The 15,961-nt window shown below is 37.6% G+C and overlaps 1 protein-coding gene across 2 annotated transcripts in view; it reads left to right on the forward strand.

Annotated features, from left to right (window-relative positions):
• Nucleotides 1-12,287, forward strand: part of COL28A1 (collagen type XXVIII alpha 1 chain) — a 79,057-nt gene extending 66,770 nt beyond the window's left edge. For both annotated transcript variants that reach the window (XM_054818248.1, XM_054818247.1), the window contains 9 exons: nucleotides 2,927-2,995; nucleotides 5,494-5,574; nucleotides 5,665-5,700; nucleotides 5,883-5,919; nucleotides 6,253-6,807; nucleotides 8,010-8,197; nucleotides 9,644-9,860; nucleotides 10,315-10,490; nucleotides 11,450-12,287. In XM_054818248.1, the coding sequence (XP_054674223.1) occupies nucleotides 2,927-2,995; nucleotides 5,494-5,574; nucleotides 5,665-5,700; nucleotides 5,883-5,919; nucleotides 6,253-6,807; nucleotides 8,010-8,197; nucleotides 9,644-9,860; nucleotides 10,315-10,490 (1,359 nt within the window). In that variant the 3' untranslated portion in view covers nucleotides 11,450-12,287. The remainder of the gene's footprint in view (nucleotides 1-2,926; nucleotides 2,996-5,493; nucleotides 5,575-5,664; nucleotides 5,701-5,882; nucleotides 5,920-6,252; nucleotides 6,808-8,009; nucleotides 8,198-9,643; nucleotides 9,861-10,314; nucleotides 10,491-11,449) is intronic.
• The last annotated feature ends 3,674 nt before the right edge of the window (nucleotides 12,288-15,961 follow it).

Genomic DNA, 15,961 nt, shown 5'->3' on the forward strand with positions numbered 1-15,961 from the left:
TATCTATCTATCTATCTATCTATCTCTATATAGATACACACAGAGTTTGGGATGTTACATTGGCACTGCTATCAATAAGTATATCTAAAGCATATTTTAGAAGTGTAGAGAACTCAGTTTCATCATGGAAGTTTTCCAGTGGAAGAACACGGTCCACTGATACACACTGTCGGACAAAGACATGTTTGTAATGTAAGGATGTGGAATTTAGGGATTTAGGAAAGTAACGTGCTTTGGCTACGGAAGGTCTTTGTCTTTGAGTTTGAAACCAAAACCATAATGAAGTGGTGGATCAAACACACCAAGCTGGTGGTGTTTCTATAGCATTCCACAAGTTGTATAAGTACAGTCTTGTCATTTAAATTTTCTTCCCTTAACAATCACTTTTTAAAATTATGATTATTTTTATATAATTCTAAGGAACAACTTCTTTCTGAACACCTTTGGCTACTGTCTTGCTCCTGTAGTACCTGTTTCCTCCATACACTGATGCTCGTTGAGCTTCTATCTGCCTCTTCTGTCCTTCTGTCTTTTCACAGCCATGTCAAGCTTCATTCTTTTTGGCCACCCTTCATCAGCTTAAAGCTACTATACTCCTGCATTTGATTTATCAATATCACTCCAAGAATTTTTTTTTAACATATGCATAGAGCTCAGTCTGCCTATGGTAAGAACGGAATGTCAAAAATGAGATGTTTTTTGAGTAACTTTATGTTGATAGCTACCTTCACAGGTCTTCGTTTTTATGCTTGGTTTCCTTTCAAAACCACAGTCTAGACTTTCTCAGATCTGCAGTCAGTTCACAGAATGACATTTTTACATAGAAGTCTGTTTATTGATCAGTAATCTAGCAGGATATTAGGGTCAGGGATCCAAGGGTCTGCATTTTTACATGCATACCACTTTGGTTTTTGTGATAAGACTGATGGTCAAGTTTGAATTTAATTACGTACAGGGATTGAACTGGCAAAGCTATAAATATTTTTAAATTAATACAGCATACTTCTTGGTTTTTACTAAATGTTCAGTTGTGGAATCTATGATAAATCCTTCTTATGTTGATTAATTGCACAAGTAGAGGAAGCAGGATTTGGTTCTGCAGTTGACATTTTAAAGGATAAAACTCATATGTGTGCCTGTGAGAAATGTCAGCTATACAGGTATGATTTTTCTTAGAACAGTGGGTATCATTCATTTTTCATTGCCTGAACACCATCCTAACAATGTCAAATGGGCTGTAACAAATGGCAGCAATAAATCTGTAGTTTTGTTGGATCTGACATTTATTATTAGCAAAGGAATACACAGCATATCCTAATTCTGGTTCATATGTATGTGCTCTGCAGATCTGCAGAGGTGTTCATCAGGAAGCTGCGCGATGACCCTAATCAGGAAGGATAGTCAGCCCCTGTGCTGGACAGCAAGGACTGAAACAAGCTGGCACACTGTTTCACTGTGTTTAAAAGCCATTTGCATTAATAGCCTGCATGAAGGAGCCAGGATGCACAATCCTGCTAAAAAGTGACTTAAAGTAAATTAGATTAAATAATGACTCTGCATTCCTACAACAGCGCAAAATAAAGTGCCTTGTGCATCCCATTGCTTAGGAATATTTCCTATTTGCCGGAAATTCTCTTTTTTTTTTTTTTCCCTGGTGAATCAGCTATGTAATTTGATGCATCACAGTTTCTTTTCCAGTCTCCAGAGTCTACATAACAGTGCCTGAATTTTTGCTGTTGTAAGGGAGAGGGGAAGGGGGGGACTTCTGCTCACAGAGGCAAGAGGCAGGTCAGTGATAGGTAGCCCTATGTCGAGCAGAGCATTTTAGCTCCCCGAGTTGAGGCTAGTGGACCAAGAGGCTCCTGCAGGGCAGGGCTGTCAAGGCAATGCTCCAGTGAAGATGTGAACAGAACGGTGGAGTGCAGTGGGTGCCTTTGCCTAGCACAGGTCAAGACCACAACGCACCAGTTTGGAAGCAGAAGCTCCCATCTCAGCAGGATCTCGGTCAAATAAAACTAACTAACGTTGTACTTGCATCTCGTAGGCTAGGTGTGGTACAGGTGATGGCTGCCTCTGATTGCATTCACATTCTCTGGAGCTGGTTTTGGTATCTGCACCAGGCACTGCTGTTATGTGAATTATGTATGTAATGGGAATTATGATGAAGCATTTATGTACCAGGGAATATAATCACCTCTAGCTGTGTTTAAAATGTATACAGCAGGTTGATCTGAAAAAAATATTTGTTACCCTATTAAATAAAGCAGGAAAGTTTCTGGAAGCCAGATGCTGTGAAAGATTTTCTGTACGTATTTTATAACAGTTGTGTTTTATAACATGTTGTATGCCCAGACTGCTAGCATGAACATGCTTTTCAGGTCTGTGTGCATGTAGCAGGGCATGTGTAATAATCATTATAAACAAATTTGAACTTTGTAGCTGGACCAGTACTGTCCCTTGAAGTATCAGCAGAAAGATGTTCTGCTCTCCACATTCTGAAAAGCAGAGATGTCTTTTATTTACTTAAGATCAGAAAAACTAAGTCAACCCTGCAGAAATTCTGGGTGTGTATTTCTAGAGAACCTTGGTGTTGGACCTTGTTTTACTCCTTGTAGACTGGATGAATAACTGGCTGAGCCTGAGTGTGGTTACTTTTGTCTTTCATCTGTGTTAGTGAAATGACAATATTTCATTTAATTAATCAGGAATAAATTCTTCATTATATACTTAATAAAGGTTTCATGTGTGTTCTGAATCATACCCAATTTCTCCAGCTTCAGACCACTTCTGTCTTGAAAATTATGTGTTTCATTGCATAATACAAATATCTGGCTTTCTGTATGATGCAGAATATTATAAAGTGAATAGATACAGCATAAATTTTACTTTAATATTCAGTTAAACTTACTTTCCATATTCTGTTCAGGGAGAAAAAGGAAATCAAGGTCTTCCTGGACTAAAGGGATCAATAGGAATTGGCCTTCCTGGACCAAAGGTAAGTCTTAGCTTTGCGGTAAGGAAAGAAAAGGTAATTTTTTCTTCCTTTATTGGTTATTTGGTGTGACAGGTCTTTGAAGATAAATAGAAGGCGAAGACACTGCCTTGTATAGTTAGCAAGGTAAGTGCCTACTACTTAGTGTCAGCTTTGGAGTCTGTGAAAATCCTAATTGTCATTAAGGACCAGGCTCTGAAGTAGGATCTAGAATGAGGTCATATCTATTAGCAGGAGAATAACATTAGTCAAATTATGTATTCAGTTATCTTATATATTTTTCAGGTATTACAAAATGTCCTTTTATTTCCCAGACTTTGAAAAAAAAAAAAAAGAAAAATAATTGCTGTTTGACTAATGTCTTTGAAGGGCTTTGTTTTATGTGACTCATTTTTTTTTAAACAATGATTGAAGCCTAATCTTTAATCTTTCGTTACTGAACAACTTCCTGGTTGATATAAAAACTGTAAGAATTTCCTATGCATACCTTTTCCCGTCTAACAAATTTTCTGCAAAGAGAATTTAAATACTTCGGCTATTTATTAGTGATTTTCAGATGTGCAGCATCTGATGGAAGCAGCCCAGCAAAAGAAAACCAAAGCTCATGGTCAGTGTGGATGTGCAGACCAACTGTGTGCGTACACAAGTGAGAACAGCGTGCCCAGGCAGAATGAGCATTGCTGTAAATGCATGATGCAGTACACCATCTTTAATTCACAGCATATGCCTGGGCCAGCTGGGCAGCCCCTCTGCAATAATTACAACATAGCTGAAATACTGTATTTAGTGTGAAGGCTCTGTCTAGAAAGCCTGAGGGAAAAAAAACCCAAACATGGCAGTCTTCATGGGAGAGCAGAGATGATCAGGCTCCCTAACTTTAAGAAGTTACCCAAGTAAGAGTTGAGTCCCCTCTATAGTCACCTGAGGCAGGCAGTACCCATTCCAAGCCCTGGCCGTTTGTTGCCTGCACTAATGGTGGTCATGGCACCACAGTCTGCACTAGCTCACGTTATACAGCACTTTCTCAAACTTCTGTATTATTCAAGCTGCTACAGCTTGGAGCTTTTATGCAACAGTTAATATCAAGCTTTTTCACACAGATTCAAATTTCTGCCTCCTAATTCGGTTTTCTCTCAGGTGCCGAATGCTACATACTATAATAATAATTGCAGTATTTTCACTGTTCTTCATGTTCATTTTGTATCTTAATTAATCTTCGTGACCCGATGTAAATCTCTCCAAATACTCACAATGTTTCTGTTTGCTATTAAAATTGCAGACTTGTCACATATGAAAAAGAGTGGTTTAGTTCAGTAAGAATTTCATATAAGTGCCAAATATCAAAGAGTTCAGGTTTTAGTGTATTTATGTGTGAGAGAGTAGCAGCACCAGCACAGTCAGTAGATCATATTTGCTGTCCCTTATGGTGACATTAACTTTGATGTCAGATTCAATTCATGGGCAGGTAATGGAAAGTAATATCCTTTGGTGGATATTACGATTTTGTGAAAATAGAATAGAAACTGTCTTCTAAGACCTTAATTAGTGGAGACTGGTTTTCTTAATGCTGTGGAGAAGCTATGTATAATTTTCAGGTTTATACCACTTTGAATAAGATCAGAATCAGACTGTCAAAAGGGTTCCTTCAGATCGATAGCAATTACCACGGCAAACACTGTAACACAGGAGGTATGTGTGTGATTCCATTGGCTGGGTAATATCGAGGAATGATATCAAAATGGACAGTAATCTAGATATATTTCTAAGGTTTAAAGTTTAAAACGAAGTGTAAGCCGGTCAGTAACTTCCAGAGAGAAATAAAAACCTCTCCTGCACAATCTTGTTCTTGAAGAAATGTCTAGTTTAGAACCTGAATCTTTTGATACCTGCATTATCTGAAAACTGTCTCTTGAAATACCATAATGTTGAACCCTTTCTCTTTTTGGAAATCAGAAAGTCTAGTCACTTGAGGAAAAAATTGCAGAATTGCTTCTAAATGTGAAACTACATATTTTCCAATGAGTGTAACAGTCCAAGCATGCCTTTTCTTCTGTTCTTTGCAAGGTCCCAGTTTTTCATGTGGGTTCTATACAAAGCTGATGTGAGTTTCAGTACATTGGCTGATCTGAGGCAGTTTCATCTCTCCATAGGTCTGAATTAACATAGGTGCATTATAAACATTGCTTTAGAGTTCAAGAAAATCAAAGAGTAAAAATTTATATGTTCTTGATATTTGCATAGAGATGTCTTTACCTCTCACTCCTGAATTAAGGTAATTTTTCATAGAGCTTTCTTAAAGATGCTTTTACTGCCCATCTTGCTTTCTCTGAGATCCTGCTTTTAGGTGTTCTCTTCATAATATATACAAAATAAACCAGCCACACACAAAAAAAAAAACATCAGAAAATTAATCTTAAAAGCTCATTGAACCATAACTCCAACTCTGACTATCAGCAAACCTAGAGTTACTGAATGTGTTTAATATGGCTGTTTTAAATTAGGGAGACTATGGAGATAAAGGTGATCCAGGGAGCAAAGGTGCCAAAGGAGAGATCGGAGACCCAGGACCTCCAGGACCAAAGGTAAAATACATTTTCATATTACTTAATTTTACACAATAGAAATTAGACAAATTTGTCTTTTGTTAATTATCTCACTCTACATGTTTTCAGGGAGTTTGGGGAAAAAAAGGTGAACCTGGTCTTTCGGTAAGTATGTACATGAATTAATTCAAAAGACAGAAGTTTATTTTGGGATGATATTTAAAGGTTATGTGATGTTACAGAAGGTTGTGGGGCATTGCATTGCCTGCATTTTTGTAAGTAAATAAATAGATTGCAGCATTCTTAAAAATAGAACACACAGCAAATTAAATAATACTCTTTTTCAGAGAGAAGAAGTTATCAGACTTATCAGTGAAATATGTGGTAAGCATTCCAGTGTGGAAAATAAATCATTGTAATAAAACACACTGAATTTATATTGACTGAATGGATTTGTCCTTTGCATGTTGGTGTGTAAGGATACTATTTATGTGAAAACAATGCTCACTATGTTGCCAGAGCCATACCGGAAGTATTCTGTTTCTATTTATCAGTATCAGTAACTATAAATTAATTAATTGGTTATATATATATTTTTATATTAATATATAATATATATATAATTAATTGAGCTTTAACTGACTGTAAATCTGATATATGAGTTCATTTTTATGAAGGTGGTTTCTCATAAAATGTCTGAAATGGTTATTCTTCTAGGTTGTGGTATCAAATGTACAGTTACACCGCTGGAACTAGTGTTTGTCATTGACAGTTCAGAAAGTGTTGGACCAGATAACTTCAATATTATCAAAACTTTTATGAAAACAGTCATTGACCAGATATCAGCCGAAGGAGCTACAACCCGCATTGGCATTATCAACTTCAGCCATAAAGTGGAGTTGGTGTCTTCTCTGAAGCAATACACCACCAAAGAATACCTGAAATCGGCTGTTGATAAAATGCCCTACTTAGGAGAAGGCACGTACACAGCTTCTGCTATCAAAGAAGCCACTCAGTTATTTCAGACAGCACGCCTGGCAGTAAGAAAAGTGGCTGTTGTAATAACAGATGGACAAGCAGACAGTCGTGATAAAGTACAACTGGATACCGTAGTAAGGGAGGCCCACACTATGAACATTGAGATATTTGTCATAGGGATTGTTCAAAAGACTGATCCTCATTTTGATGATTTTCTGAAAGAAATGCAGCTCATTGCAACAGATCCTGATGAAGAACATGTCTACCAGATAGATGACTTCATGACGCTTTCAGGTAAAAGAAACTATTTTAGTAAGAGGAAACATGAAAGAAGCATATAAGAGAGTTTGGCCTTTCCCGTAAGAAGGCAAGGCAGCCCACTGAATGGCAGCTTACATTTCTCTTTTGGATGCAGCTCTTCTCCTTCTCTTCTTCTTTGGCCAAATGAAACCTTTGCCAAATTTTTCCCTCTTGCAGAAACAGTAAAACATAATGAATTTCCAAGCCAAGGCCTTCTTTGGGGCACTCCTTTTTTTGTGAGAGCTTGTATCAGCCTTCCTTTGCAGTCCTTTTGCGCTTGGCCACAGTGTCATCCCAGAGAGGTGCAGATTTCCTTCCACCTTGATGCAACATCTCTGTCTCTTTCTCCCTCTTTCATATCACTCTTGTCAGTCTTGGAGTCCCTTCACCATCTCTTACAAGCACCGTTTCAGGTTTTTTTCTGAAAGCCATAGGGAAACCTATGCTTTTATCCTGATTTTAGAGGAAAAGTGGTGAAGCATCATACAAGGGAATTGGGTCAGATAGTACATTGTGTATTTCAGACTGTGGATTGAAAACTCTGTGGCCACAGCTGGAATCAGGAGAAAATCCAGAGGAAACCTATAATGACCCATGAAAAAAAGTACATTGATCTAGACTAACCTCAGACTAGCCCTATAAAGTATATTTTTCCTGAGCATGAACTCATTTTGCTATGCTGAGCCTGTGGATGGAGTTCAGTCTGGATTTAAGACATTGACAGTGAGAACAGAGTCCAAGCTAAGGTTGTGGTCCCAGCTGGGATTAAATTTAAGGCTCTAACTCAGGCTCCAGCATTCAACATAAAAGTACTCACAGTCACTGATTTTTTTGTGCAAATAAGTAGAATATGTTGCCCAGTTTTTCCTTTCTACACATAAACACTTTCTTTCCTTTGCTCTGTTTTTATTTTTTTTTTCTTCACTGTTGAGCTATGACTTCTGCTTAAAAAAGGGACTTGGTATTTTTATCTGTTTCTTCTTAAAAGAACAAAAGGGCCATAAAAGCAAATAATTCAGAGTGTGCATTACTTTATTACTTCTCATTTCCATTTTGACATAACTTTAGAAGACGGTCTTTCACAAGTCATTATTATTAAAGGTTTAGGATTAATACTGCATAAAAACTTGTGGTGAATCATTATGACTTTTCGTGATTACTCTTAATACATTTCATCATTTTGTTCATCTTTTCAGCTCTTGAAAATAAACTGATCACAAAAATCTGTGAGAATGTGTCTGAAGTCTACATCAGAAAAGATAACGTTTTATCTCCATTTCCAAGTCCGGAATCTGAAATTGTTAGTGAAGTTACTAATAGGCAGTTACCTAAATTGACTACTTCAGAGACTTATATGCTCCCTACAGAAGGAATTGGTTACCCAGTAAGTAAAAAAGTACCAGTTATCACGTATTTTGAAAAGATGCATGTCTTTATTTGAATTCAAATACTCTTTATTTCACCACTCACCAGTCTTTTAATATGCAAATAATGTATCCTCACATTTTTTGCAGTTCTGATTCATCTTAAAAATGAGTTGGAAATCTTACAGATATATCTCTACTCAGGCAGATACATAGCGTATAAGGCATTTATTTAGGTGCAAGCCGATTGCTAGTACAATGTTGCTTCTTGTAGTCATGCATTCTCTAGGTGTTACTAAGCCTTCAGTACTGTTTTGCTTTTCACGTTGGGCTGTACTTCCCGGAGTCCTCATTCATGTTACTCTTCATTCTCCAGCTTTAAATTCCTCCTACCCTGCACTGGGGTTCTGCAATAACTCTTGAATTACTGTCAAAAATAAACACAGCTTTTTTGTAGACCTGGAGAAGAAATGCAATATACAAAGGATTGGATGAACTGTCTGCACATTTACATTTCAGCTAGATTTTGAGTTTCTGAGTCCCAATGACTCTGAAGAGTTTTTTTAAAATGATTGTGTCAGTAGTGGCCTGTAAATGGGAAGGTGCAGAACAGTATGAAATTCCTTCCTATTCTCAATAGGTAATCAACATGTGGGATTAATGCAGTCATTTGTACTATTCTGTACCCGTTACTAGCCTAACATCCATGGAAATCTTGAATACACTAAAACACCAGAGATGCAGATTTTTATACAATAATCTTAATTTGAAGAGCTGTGGTGTTTTCTTAACACTTTTATCAAGGTAAACTCTAAAATTCAATTTATTAGCAAGTGGGTGTTAGCTAGAAATGGGAAAAGGAGCGATTTATCACTTGGCTTGATACATCCATGAGACAATCTTATTATTAGGATGTGGTTCCCATAACACACGTTTTGGAAATTTTTGCTGTACTCAAGGGTTTCCACATCTAAAAAGATCTTGGAGGAGCATGATGTACATGTGGTTTTCTATCAGTAGCATAACAAGTGCCCTGTTCCTCCTGCCTGCCATTTTCCATTTCGTGACAGACTGAAGATGTCAGATCATTCCCAATGAGTTAAGACAGAAGTTAACAGAAGTTAAGCAGAACTCATTTACCCCAGAGTTCTTGCATTTTTTGTTTTACATTACAGACTTAGTGGTGCCTGAAATTTTGCTTCAATTGAATTAATTCAGCTTAGTGACCTAATGAAAAGGCATTACTTTGCATTTTCATTCAGCTCTCGGTGTCAGAAAATGCATTTATTACAATTATGGTCACCTACTGAGCAATAACAAGAAGGAGGTCCAAACCCACCTGTTGTTATTGCTAAATAACATGTGTGAAAAATACCATTAGTTTCCTACATAGTCTCTCAAACTTTTCTCCTAACATCTGAGCCCAGACAGAATTCTAAGTTACAAGATTTTGACTCCTTTTGCAGCTTAGTCCACCACAGACCAGATATACCGAGCCGCTGTCATCTGCTCAGGATCACACTGCAACCACCTCTGCTCACAGAGAATCAGAATTTCCCCCACATTATGAGATACCTGAAATCAGACCTCAGAGTCCAGTTATCAGTCCTTTGTTCAACATAACTGCTCCTGAAGATCGTCACCTAACCGTGCTGCAACCACAGGTAGCAAGAACTCAAAAAGGTAAGTAATGTGTATATATATTTTTTTTTTTCTTAGATACTGGGTAGCAAATCTGCACCAAAAGCAATCAACCGGCAAACCCCACTTCCTCCCCCCAATATAGTTACTAGATTTTATCATATTTTGTTTTTCTGGATGTTCTGGATGCAGACACCATACACAGAGTTTCAAACTTAGATGCCAACCCTTGTATATCAATTGTATGCTTAGGAATTTAAACATAAGCTTGGTTCTTACATCGGGGTTTAGGTTGTCTTGTTTCAAACTGATCCTGTATTTGTTTAGACCTGCTCATTAATAGAAATGGAATTTGGCTACAAATTTGAGAGACACACATATACTCACAGGCACTACAAGAAAAAAAAAAAGGTGCTTTTCTTACTGAAGGAGTCCCTTCTAGAATAATGTAACTTACCCCCAGATTCCAAGCTAACTTTTACTGCTATACTTTCAGATCCAAGGTGTCTGGAACCTCTGAAACCAGGAGACTGTCAGAACTACGTGGTGAAATGGTATTATGACAGCAATGGCAATTCTTGTGGCCAGTTCTGGTACGGAGGTTGTAATGGTACCAACAATAGATTTGAAACAGAAAAAGAATGTCGAGAAACCTGCATTGGTTATGAATAAGTAAGTTGTCTCCATCAGGTCCTCTTTCAATCACCTCTGTTTCAGGGAAGAAAAGATTGAATCTATTTAAATGTCTCCCACACTATACATACATATCATATCATATCATCTTTTATACCTTTGATCGAGGTATAAAAGATGAACCTTTTTGAGATGGTGGGACCAGAAGTGCACTTGGTGGTCATGAATTTATACAGTGACTCAGTGAGGTTTTCTACTTTGTTCTCTATTCCTTACCTTACAGTTTCTAGCATTGTATTGTTTTTACCATTATCGAGGCTGGAGGTGGTTTTGTCATAGATCATAATCCCAAGACCTCAGCTGTAAGATAAACTGAGAACCCATCATATTATATGTGAATTTAGAATACTTTTTCTCATTCTGTATTATTTCACATTCATCGAAACTCAGTTTTCCTTTGCCACTCACAACCTACGCAGTCAATATGACAAAGTTCTTCTGCAGTTTCTTGCAGTCACCCCTTTTCTTTACTACTTCAGAGTAACACGGTATTGTCACAAATTGTGTCACCTCATATTTTACTCCCTTCTCTAGATCACTTATGACTATATTGAGTAGGACATCATCCAGTGACTTCTCTCCACTAACCATTTATTCTCTTTCCTTTGTTTTCTTCTTTCCACCACTTATAAATTAGAAGACCGTCCCTCTCAAACCAGTATAGCTTTCCTTTCGGGAGGGACCTTACATTTTGGAAATCCAAGCAGACTATATTAGCTGCCTTAGGTCCACGTGCTCCGTGAGTGAGGCACGGACTTCAGAGAGCTTGCTCATCGGTAGTGCATAACTTCCTTTACAGAAGCCATATAGCTCATCCCCAATAAATTGTTTTAAATACTTTATTTCATCTTTCAGTACAGGAAAATTTTATTGAACTGCAGTGCGTCAGGTTTTTTTAAACATTTCAAGAAAATTAATCAATTCCTTATTTCTTCTAGAAATGACTGCTGTTTGGAGTTTTTAAAGCTGGAAGTTCATGTGTATTGAGAAGAAATGACTGAGAAGAATCCAAAATGATGTGTTAACGTGAATATATTACTACCACGCACTACTGCTTTCCCCACTATGATATTCATATTAACTAGATTCCTGTATACCGTATGTTATCTGCAACGCCATATCAATAACTTACACTCACACATACACACACAGAGGAACATACCTTTTCCCTCCAAATTTATATTAGCTTGTTACTACTACATGTCGCAATAATGAAATTCTGTTTTTAGGATTAAAATGTTGAAAGTGTTTGCATTTAGCATTTAATGACAGAGGTCTCTTATTCTCTTGGAAGAGTAAAATATGCTCTAGTTTTAAACTGGAGTAAGTGGTTTCTGAAATTAGCACTCTTAATACAGCATTTAGAGACATAAATTAAGATTTCCATTAATTAGAGTACCTCTTTGGAATGTAAATACCACAGCTATAAGTAATTAGAGGTGTGTGTCCCTTGCCCCATTAAATCACATTTGGATTAACATCAATATAATCTTTTCAATTATAAAGGCAGGAATTTCATTCAGAGCTACATTAAAAACGGGATTCTTCATGTCCTTTGGGCTAGTCAGTACACTTCAATTTCTCAGGGCCTCTGTATTAAATAAAAAAAGTTATTTCACTCTAATATATGCTATTAAATTAAAAAAGGGAAAAGCACTGAAAGATGTGTATAAATGTTTACTTCTCTTCTTTCTACTTTTTGCTGTAATCCTATATGAACATATCATTAAAACTGAGAATGATGAGTATGTGATTAAAATGGAAAGCAATACCTGATAAAGAGTCATGCATTGTTATTTCTTTGCAAACAAAAAACCTAGTATCTACACAGGCAGTGTGGACAATTCTTGATACGTTTAAACAATTGCTTGCACAATTTCCCCTCCCCCATGTAACCAAATGACAGCATGTACCATGCAAAATGAACTTGTTTACAGCAGATCGGATGCAAACTTAATTCTAAGGAAAGACATGCTTGAAGTACAGTTTAAAAGGTTTTAATTTTTTTTTCCAAAAATCTGGCCCTGTTAGTGAGTTTCAAATTAGAAAAGAAAAAAAAATGACAGCAACCCCCCAAAAAATCCTGCTCTTATCATACTCACAACTAATATGATGATCACACACAAAAAAAAAAAAAAACCTGAGGGCACAACTGACTTCTGTTCGACGTGGAACAGTACAACTCAAGGACATTACCTTGTGCTGTGTGTCCTGTGGTATCCTGAAAATGAGTGGACTCAATGGTGTAGAACAAAAGTCAAGCTGTTGAAATCAAAAGCTAATTTCCTTTCACAGAAAAAAATCAGAAAGTAAAATTTGACACCACTTTTAGTAAGTCTGTTAGGGTTTTTTGCGTGAGAAAAATGAATTGCTTTAAAGTATACTACAAATGCTATGGATGGACTCTAGTGATAAATAAAATTGGCTACATATAAAGCTGGACATAAGCCGCAAATAAAAGGACAAGTAAAAGGTTTCAAGCAAACAAACTGCCTATTAGTGGCACAAAAAGATCACGGAAGGAATCAAACTACTGTTCAGCAGTAAAGCCGATGCCATCACACCAAGAATATCTCTACACTGGAGACCTTTAATAGTGAACAGATGCCCAAAACAAGAGAGGAATGAACACAAAGTGTAGGAAAAAAGACGACCAAGAGGGATAAACACAATAGTGCTTTGAAATTGGCTGGAAAAAACAGTTTCAAAACATAAAACATTCTAAAATATAATGCTAACATTCTGTCAAACGTGAAAGATGTGTTGAGAAACTATTTTTCTAGGCTAGGTGTCAAATCCAATATTCAGAATTCATTTCAATTAGATGACAAAGGCAATATAAGACATATTAAAGAGGCAGTGCCAACATTTTTAAGAAAAAAATTAGCATAAAATAGGGCCCTCAGAAAAAGAAAAAAAAAAACATCTGAAGAAAAACCAACTCACCAGCATCCCCCCCCAATCCCAAAAGGACCCTCATCACCCCACAGCAGCCTGGGGTCAGTAATGGCAAGCGTAACATCCTCCACTTCAGCAGGAATGACTCATTGCACTGATAAAGGCAAGTTACTTAAGTCGGAGACACAGATAGATGTCGATAACGAGAGAGAGAGGTAGGTAGATACAGGGACAGAGATACATAATCCAGATGAAGGTACAGAGGAAAGATCTTTTCATCCAGAAAAGATGAAAAATTTGCACAGGCAGTTGCTTCAGGGATGGGATTTGCTGTTGTGTTCAGCTCCAGATCTCCAGACAAAAAGATACGCCTTGTCTAAGAAATACTGGGGATAATAAATTTGGGAATAAATGTGAAGAGGTAAATTATGGGTTTGCAATAATCTGTAACATTTAGTGCAAAACTTTCTGGTAAAGTTGATGAGTGTTAATAAGTACAAATAGTGGCATCATTTGCTACATAACAATGCTAAAAAAAAAAAAAAGCATTAACATTTATACAAGGATTCTTCTTAATGCAATCAACCAGTGTGATCCAGCAGGTCACCACTTTCCCACTTTCATGCGAAGCTGACTAAACCTTTTGTAGCAAAGAAGCAGAAGTAAAGGTTATAAAGGGTTTTTTTTCAAAATTGTATGCTGTTCAAAACGGATTATCCTGAAATGAGCATCCTTTTCTATTCAGGTCTTTCTGTGAATCCTCAGGCTGCAAACTCTGACTGTTATGTTCTGATACTTAGTAAACCATGAAAAAAGCATGTAAGTCCCTGCTGAAAGGTCAAGTCTTCTCTAAACCTGTACTGGCACTGACGGGCAGCATTGGCTCCTGTGCCTCCTCACCCAGCTCTGCATCCTCAGGGGTGTTTTGGATCACTGAACCAGGAGAGGGCATCCCTTGCCACACGCCCACTGCTTTTTTTCTCGAGCTGTATAAAATCATGAAATGTCGTTACTAACTGAAAGCATTACAGTTTCCACTCCCCTTTATTTACGTCACAGGCAAATTTTAAAAGCAAGAATAGTTCAATCATGCAATCCTTAAATCTTCTGCTACGCCAGGCCAAATGCTATATGCCATAAAAGCTAAAAATGGTTAAGTATAACAGACGCTTTTCTGTAGAAGCGATCATTATAAGGTGAATTCTTTTTCTGACATCCTAGCCTCTAACAATTCAGAAAAAGACCTGGAAAATTAACAAGAAAATAGTACCCCATCTGCTCATTGTAGAACAGCAGCAGCTTTTCACTTTGAGAAGCTCTACCAGTCTCTTGCTAACAACTACCGAATTGAATTCATCTTTTGCCTTAACCCAGTTCAGCCACTGCTTGTCCCCAGGGCCCATTCAGACTGTTAAATAACGCAGCCTGTTCTGCTGTCTGCTCCCTCCGTTTCTTCTACAGCTTCAAATTTCCTCCCTGCGACCCTAAATTGACTGAAGATATGCAACATTTCCTGCACTGCAGTTTTGAACATCCTCGGAAAACTGATTACCATGTTCCCTCATTTGGAAGTTGCTGTCGATGACATTCCTTGGGGGAAAAAGAAAAAAAAAAGAAGAAAAAAACTTTTACTGATAGCATGGTTGAGACTAGCATTCACTTTTTTTAAAGAGAAATTTTATGGACAGTATAAATTTATTGCAGCATTCCTGCACTTTTCTTGCTTAGTTGCTTTCCTAGGTCTCTTGGTGCCATCTGTACATCCAGCCTACCTTCCTCGAGGCTTGCAAAGGCATCCAGATCACACAGTTCAAGTTCTCACAGGTAAGTTGATGAATTTTTTAAGATCTTTTGTTAAAACCAAAACAAATAACCTTTTTCCCCCCACCCCCCCAGTGAAATTCTTCACGGGCAAGCGTGTTGGCTAGGAAATCCCAGCTCTGCCTGCAAGTAGAGCAACTTTTCTACAATCTCCTGACACATGAACTACGGTAGCTCCTGCCCTGAGATCTTTGAAGCCCTCATTATCTGCTGTTATTCCTCCTGCAGCTTCTTATCAAATCTCCTTGACAATTGTTTCGGTCTCCTCAGACCTATGTTTTACCTGCCCAGTTGCAGAGCTCTTCCGGCTGCTGCTGAAGCTGAATCTGCAGCAGATCAAGGTTTTGAAACTGCAAACGTAAGCAGAGATCTGTCTCAGCTGTCATACTTGGTAGCGGGGCAGCACACCTCTGCATTCGTCTCTTGCTCTTTAGTTGGAGAGTTAACTTACAATTTTGCTGGTGCATTTCACTTACTTACACAAAAGTCAAAATCCATTTTGAAATGTAAAGTGCAGCCTTGCACGGAAATGTCACTCCTGCACACGCAGCTCCATTTACAGAAGACGTCCTAAGCCTATATTGCCTATTTTCAGGTTTGCATACAAAATATAACCAGCTCCTTTTATAGACGGGCAAAACCCATCATAGTTATGGCAGAATTATAGTTTTGACTTACGCCTCTGTGCTAACCTGTCTCCACAGTGAACTGTATCTAGGTTTAGCGCATTT

This window comes from Grus americana, chromosome 2 (assembly GCF_028858705.1).
Source record: "Grus americana isolate bGruAme1 chromosome 2, bGruAme1.mat, whole genome shotgun sequence".
Taxonomy (NCBI): Eukaryota; Metazoa; Chordata; class Aves; order Gruiformes; family Gruidae; genus Grus; species Grus americana.